Here is a 25649-nt window from a genome sequence, read left to right on the forward strand (position 1 = left end):
ACCTCAACCTTCAGCTGTTTCACCTCTTCACTTTCTGGGGCTTGGAATGTCCCTTCACTCGCCGATTGATCATTGATGGGCTTGAAAGGCAACTTGACTTCTCTTACCCTCTCCAAAATCCAGGTATGATAACTAACCCTGCTATCCATCACTCCACTCCTCAGGTCCTTCTCTGCTCGCACCACATTTTCCCAGGCACTTCTGACTCTCCTCAACATTTCAGTACAATGTCCGTCCTCATAGTAGATGAAGAAGGCTGTGAGATAATCTGGTGAAGGCGCTCCCTTCATAGGATATCCGAATTGTCTTTGGACCAAAATAGGGTTGTAGTTAATACAATACCTAGCGCCTATGAGAGGTATGTTAGGGAAGTTGCCACAATGTTGGATAGATGGTTTAGTCTCAAGCCAAGGAAGGCGCCATTTTACGTTTCCCTCTCTCAAACCGGCAAAGAAAAGAGCCCACCCATTACCTCCTTGATGCGACAGATTCTCAGGTGAACTTCTAACATCGACTACCCCCTTAAATACTCGTGCTGTCATCCACGCATATAACGCCGGCAAACAACAAAGAATCCTCTTCCCTTTTCTCTCCTGGCAAAAACTCATAGTCCCATACACATCTGCGAGGACTGCTGTTACGGGGTTTTCTGATCTCGTCTTTTTCGCCACGAAGACATCAATAGAAGTGTAATCTACAAAGTCTTCCAGCTTGGGAAACAGGACAATGCCAAACACAGTGAGGGCTAGTACATCCATAAAGGTCTCCCATTCTTCCCTATCCCCCAGGTCGTGCAAATATTGTTCAAGGTAACCTTGTGTCAGCCCCCGAATTTGATGTCTCGTTATCAACCGGTTCTCCAATTCATTGGGCTGTAATTTCATTATAACAGCAAGGGTAGAAACAGAGGCATGATGCTCCAAGTGCTGATATGGCTTGGTACCCTCTAATGGCAAACCCAGAATATGCTCAAATTCTTCTACGGTTGGCGCCAGCTGGAAGTCCTGGAAGGTGAAACATCTCAGGGGAGAATCATAATACTGAGCTAGAGCTGTAATAGCGGGCAACTGTACTTTCACCTCCATTAAACTCAACAAATTCCCATATTTCCTCCCGAAGGCTTCTCTCTGTATGGTCTTGAGTCTTCAGCCTAAATTTATCGACCCGGTCAAATTTCCAATATGTGTCCTTAGGCTAGACTTCTTTCTTAAAATGGCGGAGTTGGTATGCAGTGTAGCATCAGATCTGGTGTCAACATCCATCTCGTGTGAAGTCAAGTGTATACCTGTGATTTCCCCTAAAACCAACATGTTACTAAATGATGCATGAATATGATGCATGATAATAAAACAACACGATGAATCAAATGCATGCATGGTATGAAAATGCAATAACATAATTTTCGAAAGAGAACGAACAGCGTGAGGATTACAAGAATACACGTTTCTCCCTTTGTGCCCTAATAAAGGTTCAATGGCTTGGATTCGATGTCAAGTACATGCAATTTCACAAGGATGGTCTCCTGAACCTAGAGGTCAATGGTCACTAGAGCTATGGCCCCCTTCATAGCATCTCCACAACAGTCGAGTAATCAACTAGATGAGGAGACACAAGTGAAGAGAACAAACTCTAGCTGGAGTTCTCACGATAGCCAGACAGGAAGTACATCCCAGAATGACACCGCTACACAACTCCTCTAATTCTAAGCTACGCTCAGACCCGGGTATAGGGCCCCACTCATGATATGCTGAAAGTGTGTGTGTGAAGGGAGAATGCAATGCATACCCAAACCCTCACCTGCAAAACAACCAGAAAATATTCCCAGGCAGATATAAACATGTTTTCTACCCTAGGGTTGCATATTCAACAATTCACATGCAGTTATTCCAACTATCAGACACAGATAAAGAAAAGACAACAGGGGAAGAAAAACACAAAGAAAAATCATGTCAAATTCGCGCATCTAATTAAATGGCCTGACTCTCGAGTTCCCCAGTGGAGTCGCCATCTGTCGCAACCGGAATCGCGACGGGACGACGATCCAAAAAGAAATCGCGGGTTTTGAAAAGAGATTTGGAGTCGCCACCATAGTTTATTATGGAAAACTACGGAAAAACCATAAAACGATAAAGCACGGTCCACGAAAACCAAAGATTGGGTTCGGGAGTCGGTTACGCGTGGGGAAGGTGTTAGCACCCCACAACGCCTGCCCTAAGGCAGTACCTTTAACTAAATGCACGAATATGATGTGATTTTCAAAATGTTTAACTATCCCCTAAAATAAAATTCTAAAATAAACAAAACATATTTTTTAGTTTTTTGGGCCCGACAAGGATTGACCTTGCTCCTACGTATTCTCATTCAAAATGAGAAATCAGGGTTACGTAGTTCTTTTAGAAAACTGCTTGAAAATTTGCTTGAAAATTGTTTAGAAAATTTTGTTTGGAAAATGATTGTGGATAAATTTGGATTTTTGGGAAAGTGAACCTGACAAGGGCTAGCCTTGCTCCTACGTATCTCCACTTTCGATGGAGAATCAAGGGTTACGTAGTTCTGGGTAGCAAGACTATTTGTTGTTTAAAATTGTTGAAGTTTTCGGGTTTTTTGAAGATTCTATACCTTTTTTTGTATTTTGTTTAAGAAAGAGAAAAGGTTGTTAGCACAAGGACGATGCGTGCGATCACACATGTGCCTAAACCTTTAAAACATATTTTTTGTTAATTTTTCTTAAGGAAAAGAAAAGGTTTTTAGCACAAGGACGATGCGTGCGATCACACATGTGCCTAAACCTTTAACACATATTTTTTGTAATTTCAATTAAGAAAGAGAAAAGGTTTTCAGCACAAGGACGATGCGTGCGATCACACATGTGCCTAAACCTTCAAAACATATTTTTTGTAATTTCAATTAAGAAAGAGAAAAGGTTTTCAGCACAAGGACGATGCATGCGATCACACATGTGCCTAAACCTTCAAAACATATTTTGTAATTTTATTTAAGAAAGAGAAAAGGTTTTCAGCACAAGGACGATGCGTGCGATCACACATGTGCCTAAACCCTTAAAAACATATCTTTATAAATTCCTTTATTTAAATTGTAAATATTGCATTATTAAATATATATTTTTTAGGATAAGTAAATATCTAGAATAAGTAGATAGCACAAAATGAAATAATAAATAAAAATAAAAAAATAAAACTAAAAATAATAAATAAGACAAATGAAATAAGATAGACAAAAATAAATGAAATAGAATAAAATAAAATAAGAAAAACAAACAAATAAAAATAACGAGCGTTGGGTGGATCATAAACGGACGTTGAGAATGAGGAGAAATAACGAGCGTTGGGGGAATTAATGAACGTTCGCTGAAAGTGGGGAGAAAGAACGAGCGTTGGGGGGAATCAGTGAAATAACGAGCGTTCGTTTCGGGGATGAACGAACGTTCGTTGAGAATGAGGAGGACGAACGTACGTTGAGAATGGGGAAGAACGAGCGCTCGTTGGGGGCCAAGCGGACGTTGGGAAACGAGGCTGAAGGATGAGCGCTCGTGGTGGACGAGCGTTCGTTGGGGAGATTGTGAACGTACGCTGGGAAACGAGGCTGAAGTACGAGCGCTCGTTGGGGGACGAGCGTTCGTTGGGGAATTGGGCTGAAGGACGCTGGGAAACGTGGCTGAAAGACGAGCGCTCATTGTGGACGAGCGTTCGTTAGGGAGATGGTGAACGCGTTGAGAAACGAGGCTGAAGGACGAGCGCTCGTTGGGGGACGAGCGGACGCTGGGAAACGAGGCTGAAGGACGAGCGCTCGTTGGGTAACGAGCGTTCGTTGAGGAATTGACGAACGACCGCTTGGAAAGGGAGGCAGAATGACGAGCGCTCATTTTGAAGATGACGAACGGACGTTGAGAACATGAGGCTGGATGACGAACGGACGTTGAGAACATGAGGCTGGATGACGAACGCTCGTTATGGACGAGCGTTCGTTGGGAAGACGTGGCAAGTTGATGACGAACGCTCGTTATGGACGAGCGTTCGTTGGGAAGATGAGGGAAATTAATGACCAACGCTCGTTATGGACGAGCGTTCGTTGGGAAGACGTGGCAAGTTGATGACGAACGCTCATTATGGACGAGCGTTCGTTGGGAAGATGAGGGAAATTAATGACTAACGCTCGTTATGGACGAGCGTTCGTTGGGAAGTTCAGGTTGGATGACGAACGCTCGTTATTGGCGAGCGTTCGTTGGGAAGATGTGGGAAATTGATGACGAACGCTCGCTACGGACGAGCGTTCGTTGTGAAGGTGAGGGAAATTGGTGACGCACGCTCGAAAAAGGCCAGATAACGTGCGCTCGTTCTGGGCTTGGCCCACCCGGGTGGCTGCTAACCTAGAATTCCCCTAGGGGTTCTCTGACTCTACACTCAAAGCTGCCTCCCTCCATCGAGACCCAGGTCTCTTCCTCTCTGATCAGGAAAAGCTAGGGCTGGGATTGCCTCCCTTGAACACCTGCGCCACTACTTCTTCCAACCAGCCACCGCGCCACCACCTTCCACCCGTCTCGGCGTCGGCGGCGACCCCAAGCACCGCCGGAACCACGGCCGGCCACGGCGTTCTCTCCCCCTCTCTCTCTCGCACTAGCCTAGGGTTGAGGCTTTTCCACCTTGGGCACCTCCTGCCGCCGCCTCTGCCAGAGCCGGCCACCGTCGCCTCTAGCTGGAGCGCGCTTCTTCACCGGCGCCACCAGTGTCACTTTCCTCCCTCTCCGTCCTGGTTTTCTTATTGGCTGCTATTCACTGGTTCAAATCTGATTTTGTATGGAATTGGTTGATGAACAAAAACATTGAAGACTATGGAAAATCAGAGAGCTCGCTGCTCCATGTCTTCGAAAAGGAGAGACCGAAAATGGATTTTATAGCTTCATTGTACAGGATATGCATTGGAAGGTGTTTGTGTGCGTATGAGTGGGAATGTGATAATTGATTCTCTACTTTTCAGGTGATGGGGTACAGCAAAAACCATATTCATGGTGTTGGAGTTGGGGATAAATGAGTGGCAAGGGAGGGCATCCATACGAAGTTACAGAACACAGCCAAATGCAACGAAACAAATACCATTCCAGATACTATCCCAATGACGATATGGCTTCAGAAACTGAATTTTTTGGTTTTCTTCACGTGGTTATGGCTTTGGATGGTTTTCTTTGCCTCTTGTAGATGAAAGGCAGCTGTAGCAACAGGGAATGGATGACGGTTGCAGATTGGGTGAGGGGATATCAGTTTGCAGGTTGGTGGTGAGGCATGTTTTTGTTATTAGGATGGGTGACAAGCAGTATACGAGGCCAAATCAACTTAAAGGGAAACAAACAAAAGCAGACATCACGAAGCATAAACAGATGTGAGACCAAATCATCATCATCAGATGGAAATAAATAGGAGCACATATCACCCAACATACACATATGACAAAACGTCTACCATTAGCAGTGAAGCTTTAAGAAGAGGAACTTACCTTTTGCATTCAAGTTTTCTTCTCTTTGTAATTTCTAGTAACCTTCCTCTTCTGATTAAAACCTTCTCCCTCCTATTCCTTCGATTGCTCCCTTTCTTTTTTGTTGTAAATAATGTCTCTTGTTCTTCTTTGCAGGTGCCAATGGCTCCTTCTCGGCAATGGATGATTATCCAGTGAAGTTGAAGGTCCCCTTTCTCTCTGCTTTTCTGTGCTCCCTTCCAGAATTTTCCTTCTCTCTACTCTCTGTGTCCTTTGCAATTCTCTCCGTCTTTGTCTTTTGTCATTCTCTGTACCAAAATCGTACATCCAAATCGCGCCTCTGCCATCACCCCGCGTCCTGCAGAAACGGTTTTCTGCTCCCCTTCCTTCCAACACGCGCACCCCGTACCCTGTCTCCTAACCCCAAACATTCCTTTCTCTTCTTTTTTTTTTTTTCTTTTTACTAAAAAACAAAAATGCCTTTTTCTTCTTGTCGTTTTTTTTAGTTATATTAATTATATTAAAATAAAATAAAATATAAAGAGGTAAAACAAAACAAAAAGGAAATAATAAATAAAAGGGAGAACAAAATAAAATAAGATGATTTATATAAATAAAGATAGAATAAATACAAAATAATAATAGATAACAAAAAATAAATAAATAGTAAAAGGGATAAAAACGAAAATAAAAATAAAAATAAAAATAAAAATGAAATTGATAAAGAAATAAAACTAAATAAATAAACATAGGAGAACACATTAATAGTAAAGTCAAAAATCAATCCGGACGAAATTCGGTATTGACACCTGTCAGGCCCATGGTCACGACATCCATGCACCCCCCGAAGATTTGCACAACATTGTCTCTCCTTGGCCGTTCGCTCAGTGGGGTCTCGACATAGTTGGACCATTACCGATCGCCAAAGCGCAAAACAAGTTCCTACTCGTGGCGGTCGACTACTTCACAAAATGGATAGAGGCCGAGCCGTTGTCCATTATCAGTGCCCAACGAGTGCAGAAATTTATTTGGCACCTCATCTGTCGGTTCGGTCTCCCCCAGAAGATCATCACCGACAATGGTCGCCAATTCATTGAACGCAAGTTGGAAGATTTCCTTAGCAATTTGGGCATCAAGCATGTCACCTCGTCAGTAGAACACCCTCAAACAAACGGCCAAGCCGAGGCCGCAAACAAAGCCATTCTGACAGAGTTGAAGAAGCGACTTGGTGAAGCCAAAAGTTTATGGGTGGAGGAGCTACCAGAGGTTCTGTGGGCATACAGATGCACTCCCCATGGATCTACAGGAGACACGCCATTCAACTTAACCTACGGCACTGATGCCATGCTCCCCGTCGAGGTGGGCGAGCCCTCATTGAGACGTCATCTCACTGATATGTCGCTTAATGAAGAACAATTGCGGACCAATCTCGACGCCCTTCCTGAACGTCGAGAGATCGCTACCATCCGTGCCGAGGCGCAGAAGCGAATGTTATCTCGAAGGTACAACACCAAGGTCAAGCCTAGAGCCTTCAAAAGCGGAGATCTGGTGTGGCGAAAGCGGGGGAGGCTAGGAAGAATCGAGCACATGGCAAGCTTGCAGCTAACTGGGAAGGACCCTTTAGAGTTGTAGAGGACATGTCGAACGGTGCATATCGACTCCAGCTCCTTGATGGTCAACCAGTTCCCAACACCTGGAATGCCACTCATCTTAAATACTACTTCAGGTCACCATCTCGGGCACTTTTGCACACAAACAAAGTGAGCTACACTCCCACTGGTAGATGTTCACCCTTGAACACCCAGTTCGCTTGGGATACACTCCCACTGGTAGATGTTCACCCTTGAACACCCAGTTCGATTGGGATACACTCCCACTGGTAGATGTTCACCCTTGAACACCCAGTATTCCCACCACTCAACCATCCCCCTCAACGGTCCCACATCGCATCATCAGTACACTCGACAAACATGGATACTTAGCAATCATTACAGCAAATAAATTGCAAAATCGGCAAAGTTAAACGCCCAACATACACAGAAGATCAAGATTCAATACGGTTCGACTTTTGCAGTCATTAAACTTTTCAGCAAATTCAAGTTCAAATATGTTTATATTTACACGGCCATAACAAATCCTAATCTATTACAATATTACGAGTGTCGCCATCGACATCTCCGCCAGTTTGCGCGACAGGTTCACCCACGTCGACCGCGCCATCATTCTCAGTAGTGGCGACCTCCTCCTCATCCTCTTCCTCTTCACCCTCCAGGACAGCGTCTTCAGGGATCTCGTTCAAAGGTTTCAGTTGACCCTCGTGCACGTCCTTCTGAGGGTCGAATTCCGCTCCCTTGGTCGACACTTGACGCAAGTGACCGACCTGCCTCAAAGCCTTCCGGAAACCTCTGGTATGTTCAATCATAATCGCATTTTTCAGCTCCTCTACCAGCTCATTTCTTTCCACGGCCTCGGCCTTCAACTCGTTTCTCTCTCGAACCAGTACTACCATTGCCCTCTTAGCTTGCTCCAGCTCGCTGGCCATTTGATCGCGTTCCTTTTGGAGAGTCAAACCAGCTTCCCGGGTATTGTCTAATAATATCTCAGTCTCTTTCAGAAGTCGTTCCGAGCGCCTCTGCTTGGCATCACAAGCAGCATGAGTCTCGGCAAGCTCTTTCAGTTGAGTCCGTACCTTCTCCAACTCAACCCGCATCATACCTCTATCAGAAGCGTAAGCTAGATGCCACGCCAACGCCTGGGCCCGTGTTGTCATCTCCAACATGGAGTCGGCAATTTCTTGCTCACTCATATTTTCGATCACCTTCTTCTCCGAGATATCCATATTGAGATCCACCTTATGACCCAACGTGAAGGAGGGATCCCATACCCCTAGTGGGATAGGACGCTCGGTTTCCTCGGCTACCTCCCTCTTCTTCTTCGAGGCCTCGCGGCTAATATCGACCGACTTCCCTTTCCTTTTACGTACTAGTGGCACTTCGGCAGCAGGCGCCTCGTCAGTTGCAGCCGCCACTACCACTGGTAATGGTTCGGATGACGACACTTGGAGACGTGGTGGGCCTACAGCTTGTCCAGCAGATGGTCCCGGACGACTAACTTCAGCCCTCTCATTTCCGATCGACTGAAACCAGCTTTTCCCATTTCCTTTTCTCCCCATTATCTCTGCAAAAGCCGAAATACATTCACAATAGTCAGCAACAACAAAGGAATCTACAAAAATGATAAGCAAAGACACATACCAAACACCCTCGCCCCCGCGTCATCAAACTCGAGGCAATCTATAATCTGACGAGAAGAAAAGGGGCGTGGCAACGAGGTCAACACACTCAAAGCCTCCACTTCTTCAATCGTCATCTTATCTTCAGACCACGAGGTGAACCTCAGAGGATCCTGCGTCCAATATAAGGGAAATCTGGGATTCCCATCGCCATCGAAAAAGAACCTTCGACCAACATCGGTGATCGACACCTTAAAAAACTTCTCCTTAAACCCCCTGTACGACTGCAAGTAAAGTTCTAGTAACGCATTACCCGGTTCAGAAATCAGTGATACCCATCCCTTCGTGGCCACCGGTCGACATCTAAAGAAGTATAGGAACAAACCTACAGTGGGCCTAATCGCTAACGCCCGACACACTACGGCAAAAGCTTGGACATACCCCCAACTGTTGGGATGCAACTGACTCGGTGCGACATTTAGGGTGCGCAAAACATCCATTTGAAAAGTAGTAAACGGCAATCTTACATACAAATTGGAGAACAACGCAGCATAACAATAAAAAAATTCATCACCAGCATTCTCCCTACCATAGCATACCCTTTCATCATCCCGGCAAGCTACCAACTTTATACAGGTTTGGTACCCTAGGGTTCTCAACACGCAACTATTCTCAATCCAGTTGGTTACTACAGCCCTACTCCTAAATTGACTTCTAAGTTCTTTCACCTCACGCGCCGCCCAGGCGTATTCATCTCCGCTAATCGGAGATATTACACGTCCCCCTGGACCTTCACCACATACGTTTCCATAGATAAAAGCCTCCTCACCGAAGGGTATAGTGGTAACTTCAGGATATTCCGTCGTTGATGACGGCCCCGGCGTATCGCCACCGGTACTCGGCCCCCTTCCTTCCATGATCAACAGTAAATACACTAAGACGAAGGAGATTTTAGGGTTACCTGGTTGATTCTTGTAGCAGCGTAAGCACAGCAGATGCAAAGGCAGCAATCTCGCTCACGGTTCACACTGTTTCTGTTCTTCTGCAAAAGTGAATTAATTCCCCTGTGAATCGTGTTGAAGAAGACAAACCGTTTAATCGTCAAGCGCCGTAGGATTCTCTTTAATCTAATGGTTCCCAATTCGCGTCTCCTCGCTTCCCTAAAAGAGCGGGAAAACCCTAAAAATCACAACGTTAAAACGGTGCGTAGCATCACTCAACGTCCTCTCGTAAATTAGCCCATCGACGCTATGCTCATTTACTCGGACTCGGGGGGCATGTACCATAGGATACCCAATCCTCCAATGGTCGACCGGTGACTAGGGCGACCTGGTAACAGTTGAACCAATACGAGGCCTTCTTAAAGATGATGTGTTGTCGATCACTTGGTCCTCGACAACCAAATAGTAATGTCGCGACATAACGTTCGCACTGCGCACACGACAAGTCACCTATTCATGTCGACGCACAGGACGGTCGACATACAAGCGCTATATCGTAGCGTGCAGTTACAGATAAACAGTTACGCACAATCAGCTAACCAACGCCGCGAATCACGGAAGTAATTGACTTAGTATCAGCACACGATCTAGCAGTTACAACTTCTACACAGTCAAACTTCGATAACTGACCGGATTGCCAGGTAACGGTTTATTTTACTGTTTTAAATACACCCTTCACACCAGAAAAAAGGTACGTTTTTCCCCTGAGAGAAATTATTCTTATTCTTGATCACTTTGAACAAAAAGATTCAGGTGACTCCTTTTCTGACTTGAGCGTCGGAGTGCCTTTGCAGGTACCTAGCCCACCTTTTCCTAAGGAACAGAACATAAAGAAAGGAAGAAAACATCGCGAAGGTGAGCATAAAGAGAAGCAGTTCAGTTTTGTTAGGTTTGTATTTCGGCCTCCACACCCCTACTGAAACATGTATACTTTCCTCTTGTAATTCAGGCATCATCTCATGTTTAAAAAAATATTATTGATTAAAATTATCATTTAAGAAAATGACGCATATGAAAGTGGTATGAACATGTATGAAACTTGTGCCCAATAATTCTATGCACATAGGAACATCATTCACTTGATGAAACAAATAATATGAACTCCAAATTTTTTAAGCATATTTTTATGTGTTGACTACCCTTAATTTATGGAGATTATTGCTATTTTTTTATCAGATTATATGTAAATAAATCAAATTCAGATCTAAGTTTTTTCCCAAAGCAGTAGACTTCATTCTCTTCGTGGTCTATAGAATAATAAAATCATTGTCCTTGTTTTCCTCAGAGTACTGGTTTTTCTGGTCCTTTATTTAATAATGTTAAATTAAATCTCTAAATTATTATTTTAGTTGAGTTTTAAAATGTGTTTTTAATTGAATTTTGATTTGTTGAGAAAAGTTAACTATTTAAGTCAGTTATCTGAAATCACAACCTCGTTGGAAATGTACAAAAGTTGGTTCAGATACCTAAAAAAATATATACCTAAGTAAAATTTGCCAAACTTTTCAATGATTTATTGAAAGTTTTGTTCTTAAATATACGAAATAATTATATGTGTACCGTTTTTGTATAATAATATATAATTGGCTTTAAGAATTCATATTTTATGATAAATTCACTATTTTAATGATATATATTATCTCTTAACTATTTCTTTTTCTATGCATAAAATTTAAGCACCGTATTGAATTAAGGGATTTTGAAGGAAGTTTACAGTTATACTCTCTTTCATCTTTACCTTTTTTTTACTTTATTTAATTTTTTATTATGTGAGAATATTAAGTCTTGGTTTGTGTGTATTATTTTGTGCAGTGTGGGAAGTACTTACTTATCCTTTTCAATATATTTTTTACTGGTAAAATTTTTTTAAGACTTATTATAACTCGTTAATATTTATTTTGTTTTAAGAAAATACTTTCAATTTTAGTTTTAAATTTAATTTGACTTAATATACCTGCTACGTAATGTTATTTTTCTTTTCATTTAAAATAATTCTCTTATAATATTTATTTGTTTACTTAGTTCTTGAAAACAAATCTAGGTTTGTGCATTTTTAATTCATTTTTATTAAATTTTTTATTTATTAAGTATTTAAAATTGTTATATTTTTTAATTAATTAGATGACGTGTTATTTTGCTCACATAAATTTAATTTATAAATTTAATTCAGTATGCTTAGTTATACATTTCATCTCTTAAGTATTTTTTTTCCTATTCATAAAATTTAAACACCATATTTAGTTGAAAGGATTTGACAGTAGTTTTCACTCATCTTGCCCTTTTACTTTTTTTTTTCTCCTCATTCCTTATTTACATTGCTTATCAGATTCATCAATCTACTCCAATATTATAGATTTATTTCTATTTCTATCCGAAGTTGAAGTTCTTTTAGGGGTTTTTCTTATGATAATATTATTTTGGGCAAGTGTTGGGAGAAGTCACCTGTTCTTTTTAATATATTCTTTTTACTGATAAAAAAGTTTCAAGAATTATTATAACTCTAGTCAATATTTGTTTTATTTTAAAAAATACTTTCAATTTTAATTTTAAAATTAATTTGATTTAATACCCGCCACAAAAAGTTATTTTCCTTATCATTTAAAATAATTCTCTTTTAATATTTATTAGTGTTTACTTAATTCTTGAAAAAACTTTTAATCTTATTTTTGTTTGCTTAATTCTTGAAGAAAACAAAAATCTAGGCATACTATGTATGATCAAGACAAAACCAACATATAATTGGGTTTATGACTTTTTTTTAAGAGAGAATTCATTCTACATTTATGGGTCTTTATTTTCATGGGAGGATTTATTATAAAAAAATTACATAAATATGATATAGGTTCAACTTACAAAAAATGTTGATATAAGTTTCAACTAAAAATATTAAAACAATGAAATAATTATATTGTGCTCAATTTCCTATTTTTATCAAATATGTGACTTCAATTTATATTTGGATTCCTATAACATGACAGTATGTTGGTGATTATTGTTATTTTGATAACATATTTTTTATCTAGTATAATATGATGAAGTTATGTAATTATTATTAATTAATATTTTACTGTTAATATAAACGATATGTTAATTCTTACATATAAATAAATGTGAAGTTATGTAATTATTATAAATTAATATTTTACTGTTAATATAAACGATATGTTAATTTTATTATTTTCATTTACTGTCATTGTCGTTGTCATATTCTTGATGACTTTCACATCATAATACGATAAAGATATTAATATATTATTATGTCAGTAACGTTATGTTAATATATTATTAGGTGTGTAATTTGTCATGCTCTCAAAAACTTTCATATCATTACCATCTATATACATAAGGATAGGCTTTGTCGTTACCAATGTCACTTTACATTAATCATAATATCATTTAATATTAACTAAAATATTATTTTATAATAATTTTAAAATTTCATATTTCTTAACAAAAAAATAAAAACTAACCAAAATGACAGGTAAAATAATATTTATATCACCTAACTTATAAAAAAAATTAAACAATAGAAACTCAAATAAAAATTAAACACTTGAATACAAATATATAAATTTATGAAAGTCCTAAAACTTAATTAAAAAATATTTATTTATTTGCTATGAATTATTATAATATATGTATATAAAAAAAAAACTATCAATGATATTTTAACATCCCATTTTCAAATAGGTAATTAATTATAGTGCATTTTTTCTCCATTTGTTTCTTATGACATTGAATAACAAATATATTCTCTCTTTAATAATTTCTCACCACGTGTCAAGGGGATTGTGAATTTCCAAATATATTACTTTATAAAAATAATTATTTATCTTATTACATAACACATACTAAAATACCAATTTCTCTTCTTTTTCTGCTTATCTTTCTCTTCTTGAACCGACGCATGCCAACGTTTAACCTTTTTCCATAGGAAAATGTTATTTGGACAACAAAAGTTTGACACAATTTTGACAACGGCGACGTGGCAGCTGTGCATTGGCTCAGTGAATTGAAAACAAACCAGAAAAAACCCAAAATACCCCTCATCCCGGTTCACTGAGCCAATGCACAGCTGCCACGTCGCCGTTGTCAAAATTGTGTCAAACTTTTGTTGTCAAAATAACATTTTCCTTTTCCATATATAGGGCAAATCCCAGTTCCTATTCAGCAGAGAAGAACACATCTCTCAAACTAAACACAGAGCTGAAGAAAATGTTAGGACTACTGAAGCTATTGGCCTTAACTTTGATATGGTGGAGCAGTAGTGTTGAACATGCAGATGCAGCAACACAGAAAACACGTCTGATAAACACAGGGTGCAGCCCATTCAACGCTTCCAACGCGCGCAGCTTCTTAGCAAATGTCAATGATTCATTTTCAGAGATGAGAGCAGAAGTTAGCAACCAAAGCAAACTCTTTGGCACATCACAGAAATCAAGGGGAGGGACCCTCACATATACAATGTTTCAATGCAGAAACTATCTCTCCAAAAATGATTGTCTTTCTTGCTTCGACACTGCCTCCACCCAAATCCGCAACTGCTCCAAAGCCAATGGCGCCAGAGTTATCTACAACGATTGCTTCCTCAGGTATCTATCTGTCTATTCATTCAAATATATTTAAATTCACTTTGATTTTGCTGTTTGAAATTCTCAAAATCTGACAAGGTACGAGAGCGAGAGGTTCTACCAACAGACCAACGAACTTGGCAGTGGGGTAACGTGTGGGAACACCAGTTTAAAAACCACTCGTGATTTTAAAGTAGTTGGACAACAGGCACTCACGGAGATTCAAACAGCAACACCTAAAACTAAAGGGTTTTATGCAGCTACCAAGACACAGGTGGATGATGGTTCTGCAATTTATGCCATTGCACAGTGTGTTGAAACTGCCGCAGAAAGTGATTGTTTGAAATGCATGCAAGTTGCATACAATAACTTACAGAGTTGCCTTCCCAACACAGATGGTACAGCATATGATGCAGGCTGTTTTATGAGATACTCCACCACACCTTTCTTTGCTGCTAATCAAACCATTGATATTCGATCCTACTTAAAACAAGGTACTTTCTATAATATTGCAATTTATTCCTTTAAAAAGATTGTTAATTTTTATCCTTGTAAGTAGAATTAAACATCATTGTTATATCATAGCGTATACATTTTAACAAACACTCTCATATATATGGCATGTGACATGAAGTATTTAGATATGCAAGTCACCTTACTACTGATAAGAACATTTCTTTAATTCATAAACATAACACCAACATTAATATGAATTGCAGGAAGTTCAGGAAAGAAGGGGAGAATTATAGGTGGTGTTGTAGGAGGTTTTGTTCTCCTCCTAATTCTGTTGTTTGTCTGGAGGATGTCTAGAAAAAGAAACAAGGTTCACAGAGGTATGTAAATGTGGAAAGTTTTCACTTGCATGCAACGCTACTTGGTATAAATTAGTTCCTGCTTAATGCTTTTTTCAAATAGAAATAATGACAAGCAGTACAAGAAAACAGTTTACCAAAAGCACATCAGATTGCGTTTTGTTCGAAGCAATTTAATCTTCGACAATTTTTCTGCATTTGATGTCTTATACTCCACAACCCTTTTATTTGTTATTATCAATTATTTTATTCTGAAAAGTCGTATCTATATCATTTATTTCAAAAATCTAAACTTGTGTTCCGTAGCAGGTGACATACTGGGAGCAACTGAGTTAAGAGGACCAGTTAACTACAAATATAATGATTTGAAAGCTGCAACTAAAAATTTCAGTGCTGAAAATAAACTTGGAGAAGGAGGTTTTGGTGCTGTATACAAGGTGAATTTATGTTGTGTATATTTTAATAACATAATTGCAAGCATCCTAATGACGATGATTAATGTGTAAGATTTTTTTAAAAGCTGTCAAAATATTCTCTTTTATTTGAAGTTTTTGTTTATGTTTGCAATTAATAAACAAATAATCATTTTCCTAATGCCCTTTACAAGTTTTTAAAAGTATACAATAAAGATTTGATAATTTTTTAAAATAAATTACAAAAAGAAAGAAAAAAGTCTTCAAAAAATAAATATAAAACAAACAGTAAGATTTCAAAACCTAACAAAGAAATACTTAAAGCTACAGTTACATAAACTGAAGATCTCTTTCACTGATTTGCCAATCATATATTTGATATAGGGTACTCTAAAAAATGGAAAAATTGTTGCCATAAAGAAATTAGTGTTGGGAAAATCAAGCAAGATGGAGGATGATTTTGAAGGTGAAGTGAAACTTATAAGCAATGTTCATCATCGGAATCTCGTTAGACTTCTTGGTTGCTGCAGTAAAGGGGAAGAGAGAATTCTGGTATACGAGTACATGGCAAATAGTAGCCTTGACAGATTCTTATTTGGTAAATCATCTTAACCTCTGACAGAAATATTTGAAAACATTTATTCTCAACAGTGCATAATATAAACTCAAAACAACAGGTGCTAAAGGTTCCCTCAATTGGCAACAACGTTACGATATAATTTTGGGCACAGCAAGAGGACTAGCATATTTACATGAAGAGTTCCATGTGTCCATCATACACAGAGATATAAAGACAGGCAATATCTTGCTAGATGATGATCTTCAACCCAAAATTGCTGATTTTGGTTTGGCAAGGCTTCTGCCAGGGGATCGTTCCCATCTCAGCACAAAATTTGCAGGAACATTGTAAGTTAAAACAATTGCGTTTACTCGAATTTCTTGAAATTAATTTGACCACGTCACATGTCACATGTTAATAAGTGTTGTTTTGTTAACTGTGGATTATGTGATGCACTTGTCAGGGGATACACAGCACCTGAGTATGCAATGCATGGTCAATTATCAGAGAAGGCTGATACCTACAGCTATGGTATTGTAGTTCTAGAAATTATAAGTGGTCAAAAGAGTACTGATGTGAAGAATGAGGAGGAATGTCGTGAATACCTTCTTCAACGAGTAAGCAAAGTTCCTATATTGTTGGTTTTCTGATGATGTTTTACTATGAGAAATGAGACATTTGATTATCACTTTACAGGCTTGGAAACTGTATGAGAGAGGCCTGCAGTTGGAGCTTGTGGACGAGGCCATAGACCCTAATGAGTATGATGCAGAAGAAGTAAAGAAAATCATAGAAATTGCGTTGTTGTGCACTCAGGCATCTGCAGCAAGTAGGCCAACAATGTCTGAAGTAGTAGTGCTACTCAAAAGCAAGAGCTTAATGGAGCACATGCGACCAACTATGCCTGTGTTTGTTGACGCCAATATGATAAATAGGGAAGGCAACTCTGCTAGTTCATCTAATGCCACTGTCTCCATTTCTGTTCTATCAGCTCGATGATTATGAGAATTTGATGACTTTGAACCAAATAAATTAGACAAAAGCTTTGGATAATAACTTTTCATCATGTGTACGTTTTGAGAAGTTTATCTAAACAGTAGTTATATATATGAATGTAACTGTTGATTTAAGAGTAGTTTATCAGTGATATTGTCCACGTGTAATGCTATCTATATGTTTTCTAGTTTCCTAGATATCGATCAATTTAATAATGTAATGCAAGTGTCAATTTAATTGATTCCTCTTTGTTGGTTAATTTTTTTCGGAATGTAATTTTTATTTATTTCCAATTCATACTAATCAATCATTTGATGAAAATTCAATTATTAGTTTATCCCAAATTCTTTATACGTTCTAACATCCCCAAATACGAAGGATCTTACCACCTATAGTTACCCACATTTTCAGAAAAGCCTATGACTCTATTATATAATATTCATTGTTACAAGTTTTTCAAACATAGTCCAAGGTTGTAACACCACATATAGACAAGACAACTGGCCAATAAGTTGCTTAGAACCGAAATGTATATGAGTATAATATTGACTTCCATATCTTCTTAAAGATAGGCAGGTGAGAATTTTGGATTTGTATGCAGTTGTCTGTTGAGAACCTATCTTTTCAATTTACATGTGTAAAAGGGTTTGAGCTTCCCAAACACTCTATCAATAAAACATAATTCTTTTTGGTTATAACAAAGAAAAACATATGGTAATTCATTTTATCCTCTCTTTTATACCATTCCCACATTTGGAATTGAACTTGTTGAATGACCTCCTTTTGACATAAATCTTTCCTTTTCATTACACAATTGTTTGCATATTCCATATATGCTCATTACACAAGGTTGCTTCATGTTTGTGTTGCCAAAAGTGAGTTTGAGCCTTTCCTTGTGTTAGAAATTTTTAGGGATTATAGAATAGGGATATTAAAAATATAAGAAATATGGTATGTGGAATAACTTGTTATTTTATTTTATTATACAAAGCAAAATGTAATAGAATATAAAATATAAAATATATTTACAATATTATTTCAATCTTGATTTCTTAAATCTAAATAATAACTAATTTTTAAAGTTAAAACTGAAAGATATTTCTTGAAAAATTTGGTAAAAACTAATAAAAGGATACGTGATATCATTGTTGCAAAATTCATCCGACCATGTTCCAAATCCTCTGAACTCTATCATATGAGAACATGTTATGTTAATAAAAAATTTACAAAATGGACAATTTAGGTTCAATGTTTAGCAGTAGAGCAAAACAAATAGTAATTAAATATTATTTTATTTTATTAGAGGAGTAAATATGAAAATTACAAATATTTTTACAGAAGTGTTATCAAGATTGAGGTTTGAATTATTGTGCATTATGCTTAAAGTTACTAAATCAATCATCATCAAGAAATAATATTAAAATGTAATGTAGATTTTAGAATAGTATAAAATGAGGTAAAAATTTATTCTATAAAAATAAAAATATAGAACTTTTTATCTGAGTATCTGTGACCAGTATTTTTTAGAATAATTATATACGTGAAATGAGATGTATAAATACTCAAATATAAACATTATATTAACATTTGATATACATACAACTACAAAATATATTCCTTTAAATTATTACTTTCATATTCTACTCAATAGTATTTTAAAAGTTATCTTCATATTTTTCATATTCCATCAACTATTCCTTTTATAATCTCAGATACTTACACTCCAAGCCCTTACACTCCAAGCCCTTAGACGGTATTTTCTCTTCCATATTACTTTGTAAATTTCATAAGATTGAACAGTTCCATCAACACCTTGTATGGTATGGATTGCAGTTTTTACATAGTGTTTGACATTCTTCTCCCACTTTGAAACTAAAAAGTGAGGTTGCAAAAAGATTATAAAGTAGAAGAGAGATTATCGATGCAGGAGACAGTTTCTAGTTGTGTCCATAACGTGGCTTAGGCTGTGCAACTAATATCTATCTACATGTCTGCATAATTTAATCTCACATAACCTAAATTCTAGAATGTAACAGAATATAATACACCATTGACTTTCTATCGTATTCACAGCCAACACTTCAGCTTTTCATTCTATACTTATAAGCTTAGCTTTAGCAAAAAGCATCCATATCAAACATCGTTTTTTTTCTGTCAGGATTAATGGACAAAAAAAATATACATAGTAAGAAATATTTAGGGTTTTACTACTTTACAAAACTGACTCTAAAAAAGATTCAACACATAGAAAAAGAAAACTCAACTTAGAGAACTATAGGAAATACCGAAATCACTAAATCAATATTTGGATATATTAACACATATGTATATTAATAAATAAGTTATTTCTGAATTTGGATCACAGAAAGTACAAATAAAACTTAATTAAGTTCATAGAATTTGGATCACATAATTGAATATTTTGATATAAATCCTTAATAAAAGTAATCTTAGAATGTCAAAAAAAAATTTTATTTTTGTCTAAGTATTTTTTTTCTGTTTAATTTTATTGTAACTAGATGACGTGATTATTTATTTTCAGCTTGTCGATCAATTTTTTTTCCGTTTTCTTTCTACTAGTTTTCAATCTGTTGTTGAAGAAAAAGGAAGTTAAGTCATCGATAAATTAGAAGAGATTGAAGATAAGTAATTTAGAAATGGAAAGAAAGAAGTAATAATCACATCGATTTATTAAAAAAATAAAATAAAAATTAAACCTATATAAAACATAACAAAAGAAAATGCATTTAAAAAATACTAATTGTTGCAAACTTTATAAGAAATCTAAGTCTATTGGTTGCATAGCTTTTGAATTCTAACGAATATCTGATATATATTTATTAATTGGTTTCATTCTTATGAATAGAATTAAATATCCCTAGATTGAAACATTTTTACATTTTTTTTCCATTTGGTTTTCCTTCTAATGCTGAAACCATACTTCAATTCCTATAACAATAATTTTAAAATTAAGGCCATGCCACCTGGTACTCTTAAAGCAAGGCCATACCATACACTTTCAACACATAATAGTTTATTTCTAAACATAATAGTTATTTTACTCAACAAATAGTTTAGAAGTCAATTCTTAAACAGCCGCCTATTTTTATTGATGATTTGGAGATCCAACTAAATTATTAAAGTATAAAATTGTTATTTAACAAATGTATTAAATATTAAGGGTTTTTTTTTTTATCATTAATACAGTTTTGTTTACCCTCCAGTTCAGCATACAAACACTGTTGAATTCCATCAATACCTACTCCAAATCATATCTGATTCGTCTATTTGTTTATTTTCTGAGTTTTTATTATCAAGAACGTGTCCATAAATGGTTTTTTTATATATATATAAACCGTTAATTGATTAAAATGTATTTATTTAAAAATTCATTAAAAATAAAGTGACATAAAATGATGTGAACATATTTTACTTTTAAATACAATTACAGAAAAGAGTGTAGTTGTAAGGATAACAGTATAATCATTTCCAGAATACAGAAGTAAACGCCACATTTTATAAGCATCATTAAGAGCATTGACTTCGTTTAATTGTTACAATCATTGTTCATTAATTGGTACAGGCAATACCCTACATAAAAATTCAGACATAAACTGTGTTGCAACAACGAATATGTAGCAGACTCCTATAATAGCTAACAAAACACACTGCCCTTGTTAATTGAACATAGTTTACTCTTTCATCAAGTTCCTATCACAAACTTATACACTTCATTATCTCTCAAACTCATACATATATGATGCTGCAACTTAAGGTTGTGGCCTTGATTTTGATATGGTGGAGCAGTAATGCTGTTGAAGATGCAGTTGCAGGCCCAGATACACATTTAGTAAACATAGGGTGCAGCTCGTTCAATGCTTCCGATTTGCGTAGCTTCTTTGCAAATATCAATGAAACCTTTTCAGACATGAGAGAAGAGATTAGGAATCAAAGCAAGCACTTTGGAACAGTACAGAAAGCAAGAGAACAAGTGCTGACATACGCTATGTTTCAGTGCAGAAACTATCTCTCGAAAAATGACTGTCTTTCTTGCTTCAACACTGCCACCACCCAGATCCGCAACTGCTCCAACGGCAACGGCGCCAGAGTCATCTACGATGGCTGCTTCCTCAGGTATAATATATCTCTGTAAGATGAGATTTGAAATCACTTAAATTCACCTTATTTGTAGTCGAGATATCCAACAGAAATGTATATTCACATTAAGTGGCTATTAAGAATTTTGAGCTAGTTTAATTATTTACTTGATTTTGATTTTGATGTTTTCAAAATGTGAGAGATATGTAGATATGAGAGTAACAGGTTCTACGATCAGACAAACGAAATTGGCAGTGGGGTATCATGTGGGAACATAAGTTCAACTGTCACTGATTTTAGAGCAGCTGGACAACAAGCCCTAATGGACCTCCAAACAGCAGTACCCAAAACTGGAGATTTTTATGCAGCTACGAAGACACTGGTGGCTGGTGGTAGTGCAGTTTATGCTGTTGCACAGTGTGTTGAAACTGCCACTCAGATTAATTGTCAGAATTGCATGCAAGTTGGATACAACAACTTACAAAGTTGTCTTCCCAACACAGAGGGTAGAGCCTATGATGCTGGCTGTTTCCTGAGATACTCCACCACACCTTTCTTTGCTGATAATCAGACTATTAATATTGCACCCTATTTGAAAAAAGGTAGAATTGCAGTAATTACCTCTAATCAGTGTATATTTAGATAAAAATGGCTGGTTTAAATATTTGTATAGTTTTTAAAACATTTTTCTATTTTAATAAATAATTATTATGTAATAATATTTTATTCCAAGTAAATATTGCAAATTCAATTTTACACCTATTAAAAAATTGTTAATTCTACTTTTTATTTTTATTTTTTATAATTTGAAGCTCACTGATTAAATAATGCAGTTTTAGTTTATTTGCCAACCAAAACATATTTAATAGAAAATTAAGCTGGCATGATGTGTAAAGTTATGCATGTGTTGATGTGAGAGTTAAGTTATTCTAGCCTCCATTAAATATTGAAGTTGGGTTAGCAAATACTTCAAAATTACACAATTGAAATAAATAAAATCAAATATAAATATAGTTAGAAGAAAAAATTTGTAAAATAGTACAAAAAAATAGAAGTGCAATTAAATCTTTATTTTTAAAACCATCCCTAACGTCATTGTGTGTGGTTGTTATAATTTTCTTAATTAATTTATAAAAACTAAGCTAGGAAAAACAAAATTGCAAGATCAAAATTAATTTACCACATCTGAAGGAAATTGTAAATAACTATATATAAAAATATCAATTATATATTTTTCATTTATATTCTAAAGATTTCATATCATTTTTTTATTTTTTATTTTTTATAATAATTTAAGAAAAAAAGAATCAAACGAAAAATATGTCTTTAATTTTTGTATGCAAACCTCCACAGACCTGAGTTGGAACATGAGGTGAATTTCATCATTGCATTGCAGGAAATTCAAGAAAGAAGTGGGGAATTATAGGCGGTGCTACAGGAGGTGTTGTTCTTCTTCTTTTGTTGTTTGGCTGGAGAATGTCAAGAAAAAGAAACCAGATTCCCAGAGGTAATTAAGCAAATGATGAAAGCATTATATTCAATGAATGTTTGGCACTAAAGCTCAGAACATTGTAATGAGAAAAAGTTTTTGTTCATCCAAAATATAACTCCACAATTAAAATTTTCTCTATTTTGCAGGTGACATATTGGGAGCGACTGAGTTGAAAGGTCCAGTTAACTACAAGTATAATGATTTGAAAGCAGCAACCAAAAATTTCAGTGCTGAAAACAAACTTGGAGAAGGAGGTTTTGGTGATGTATACAAGGTAAATTTATGCTGTATTTTTCAACATTCTCATGAAAACTTTGTTTACGAAAAGAAAAATATGCTATAGCTGAGAACTATCTAAAACCAGAAGAGAAAACACTTTCCCTTTTCAGTCATACAAACTATTTTCAACAGGGTACTCTGAAAAATGGAAAAGTCGTTGCCGTAAAAAAGCTAGTTTTGGGGAAATCAAGCAACATGGAGGATAATTTTGAAGGTGAAGTGAAGCTTATAAGCAATGTTCATCACAGAAATCTCGTTAGGCTTCTTGGTTGCTGCAGCAAAAGCCAAGAAAGAATCTTAGTTTATGAATACATGGCAAATAAAAGTCTTGACAAATTCTTATTCGGTGCAAAACTCATCTCAACCACTCAGATTATTCCATTTATTTTATAACCATCAAATTTTCCTATCTTTTCAACAATCTTTCTTACTTTTGAAACAATAGCAGGTAACAAAAAGGGTTCCCTCAATTGGAAACAACGCTATGATATAATATTAGGCACAGCAAGAGGACTGGCATATCTGCATGAAGAGTTCCACGTCTCCATCATACATAGAGATATCAAGACTGCTAACATCCTTCTAGATGATGTTTTTCAGCCCAAAATTGCTGATTTTGGGTTGGCAAGGCTTCTCCCAGAGGATCGTTCTCATCTTAGCACAAAATTTGCTGGAACTTTGTAAGTAAAAACCATTGCTTTCACTTTACATTTACTTGCATGAAGTCGTAGCAGAAGAGAGTGTTCTTATATTTTATGGACTGCACTTGTCAGGGGATACACAGCACCTGAGTATGCAATGCATGGTCAATTATCAGAGAAGGCTGATACCTACAGCTATGGTATTGTAGTCCTAGAAATAGTAAGTGGCCAAAAGAGTACAGATGTGAAGAATGATGAGGATGGTGAATACCTTCTTCGACGAGTAAGCAAGTTCCTACATTCAACATTTTTTCATGTCATTTGAGCAAGTGATTATGAATTATAAGGTTTGGTTTTGACATAACAGGCATGGAAACTGCATGAAAGAGGCATGTACTTGGACCTGATAGACAAGGCAATAGACCCTAATGAATATGACGTAGAAGAAGTGCAAAAAATCATAGAAATTGCTTTGTTATGCACTCAGGCTTCAGCTTCAACGAGGCCTACAATGACTGAAGTGGTAATGCTACTGAAAAGCAAGAACTTATTGGCGCACCTTCGACCAACTATGCCTGTGTTTGTTGAAACAAATATGATCCCTCGGGAAGGCAACTCTACCAGTTCATCTAATGCTACTGCCTCCATTTCTGTTCCCTCAGCTCGATGATTAAGTATCAATCAATGCATCAAAGGGTCGTCATGACCTTAACCAATAAAGTGATACAGATTGTTCACCATTCTACGTCTTCTGAATCTGTCCTTCTGCATATTTTCTAAGTGTGGGTGCAGTTTCACATCCCAAGTTGTATGTAAGGTTTACAAATGCATGAACTTCTGCATAGCCCAATCATTCTACCAGTTTCACATAGTCCAATATCATATCCAATTCTAAATTCTGCACAATAAGCATTCATATATATTTTCCATCCATCCCTTAGAATTGTAACCTTCATTTAAGCATCCAAATGATAACCTATTATCAATATAAAAAAATACAATAAAAAATATTAAAGTAAAGTAAATTAAATTCATTGAATTATAAAACTCCTATTTCTAGTGGTTTATTAACACAAGACAAATAATAAATTGCCAACAAAAAAAATGTTTTTTTTTTATATGTAGTGATTAGGCTTTGAATGGAAAATTATTTTTTTCATAAACGTTTTTTAGTCCCCAAATAATTTATTTGAAACATCTAAATTGTATATTTCCAAAAAAAAAGTGGCATAATATATTCATAAAATCTAGAAAACTGAATATCGGGTTAACCTTATATTTCAAAAAATTATTAAAAGCACAATTAAGTCAATTAATATATGCAAAAAATAAAATATCAACCTTAACCAATTTATCTAAACCCTAAAAAAGTCATTCCTTACGTAATTTATCTCTTATATACAATGTCAAGTTGTAATCTTACGGCATTTTGTATTTAATTGATCAATGTATTTATTTACTTGGGGAATGAGTTCTTTCATTAATTAGTTATTTAAACATTTTTTCTTACAATGTTCATGATAGGGATCGATATTTTCTTGATGTTTTACCGAAAAGGTCTATAGAAAATCGATGACATTGACGTGCTCTTAAATAGAAAGATGGCTAAGACTATTCAACACATATCTTCATATATATAAAGATGACAAATCCGATGATTCTGCATCATGTGCTTATAATTAAGTTTCAGGTTATTGAATAATAGAAAAATATTAAATATCTAATTTAGTTAGTTGACCGTAAAGAATTTAATACATATATTTGATTAATAAAACTCATCACGACCATGTTTTTTAAGCAAGTTGTAAATTCGGGTCACTCACCATATAAATTTATAGCAAAATTACGTGTCGTCCTTAGATGACAGGTATTTCTAAACAATCCAATTTTTTTTAAAAAAAACATTAAATTGGACGATGAACTTGTTCAAAGTCATCTTTATAAATCTTTATTGTTTTTCAAGCTATCCGATCATTATTATAATAGCACAAATTATTAATGGATATTATTGCAATGTACAACAATGGTGTTTATTCTTCAAAGTCCGAAATCAACTAGAGATAAGGTT

General features: G+C 36.2%; 2 protein-coding genes across 2 annotated transcripts; both read left to right on the plus strand.

Annotated features, from left to right (window-relative positions):
* The first annotated feature begins 13904 nt into the window (after positions 1 to 13904).
* On the plus strand, positions 13905 to 17253 carry LOC124838510 (cysteine-rich receptor-like protein kinase 2). Its single transcript, XM_088116273.1, has 8 exons — positions 13905 to 14312; positions 14391 to 14785; positions 15011 to 15124; positions 15413 to 15540; positions 15901 to 16114; positions 16194 to 16422; positions 16539 to 16692; positions 16772 to 17253. Exons 1-8 carry the CDS (start codon positions 13936 to 13938, stop codon positions 17072 to 17074), a joined length of 1914 nt encoding a protein of 637 aa, XP_087972399.1. The 5' UTR covers positions 13905 to 13935; the 3' UTR covers positions 17075 to 17253.
* A 3389-nt stretch (positions 17254 to 20642) lies between these two features.
* On the plus strand, positions 20643 to 24536 carry LOC124838516 (cysteine-rich receptor-like protein kinase 2). The gene is made up of 8 exons (XM_047314138.2): positions 20643 to 21205; positions 21380 to 21771; positions 22566 to 22676; positions 22808 to 22935; positions 23073 to 23286; positions 23389 to 23620; positions 23714 to 23864; positions 23949 to 24536. Exons 1-8 carry the CDS (start codon positions 20829 to 20831, stop codon positions 24249 to 24251), a joined length of 1908 nt encoding a protein of 635 aa, XP_047170094.1. The 5' UTR covers positions 20643 to 20828; the 3' UTR covers positions 24252 to 24536.
* Positions 24537 to 25649: the final 1113 nt, after the last annotated feature.

This window comes from Vigna umbellata, chromosome 5 (genome assembly GCF_029865625.1).
Source record: "Vigna umbellata cultivar VRB3 chromosome 5, Vumbellata_1.0, whole genome shotgun sequence".
Classification (NCBI taxonomy): Eukaryota; Viridiplantae; Streptophyta; class Magnoliopsida; order Fabales; family Fabaceae; genus Vigna; species Vigna umbellata.

What these genes read in the sequence shown, in the direction of transcription:
- LOC124838516 (XM_047314138.2), top strand. Translation starts at nt 20,829, where the DNA reads ATGATGCTGCAACTTAAGGTTGTGGCCTTGATTTTGATATGGTGGAGC. An exon ending in TACGATGGCTGCTTCCTCAG is followed by an intron (nt 21,206 to 21,379) that starts GTATAATATATC and finishes AGAGATATGTAG; the next exon opens with ATATGAGAGTAACAGGTTCT. An exon ending in GTGAATACCTTCTTCGACGA is followed by an intron (nt 23,865 to 23,948) that starts GTAAGCAAGTTC and finishes TTGACATAACAG; the next exon opens with GCATGGAAACTGCATGAAAG.
- LOC124838510 (XM_088116273.1), top strand. Translation starts at nt 13,936, where the DNA reads ATGTTAGGACTACTGAAGCTATTGGCCTTAACTTTGATATGGTGGAGC. An exon ending in AAGAAACAAGGTTCACAGAG is followed by an intron (nt 15,125 to 15,412) that starts GTATGTAAATGT and finishes GTTCCGTAGCAG; the next exon opens with GTGACATACTGGGAGCAACT. An exon ending in GTGAATACCTTCTTCAACGA is followed by an intron (nt 16,693 to 16,771) that starts GTAAGCAAAGTT and finishes ATCACTTTACAG; the next exon opens with GCTTGGAAACTGTATGAGAG.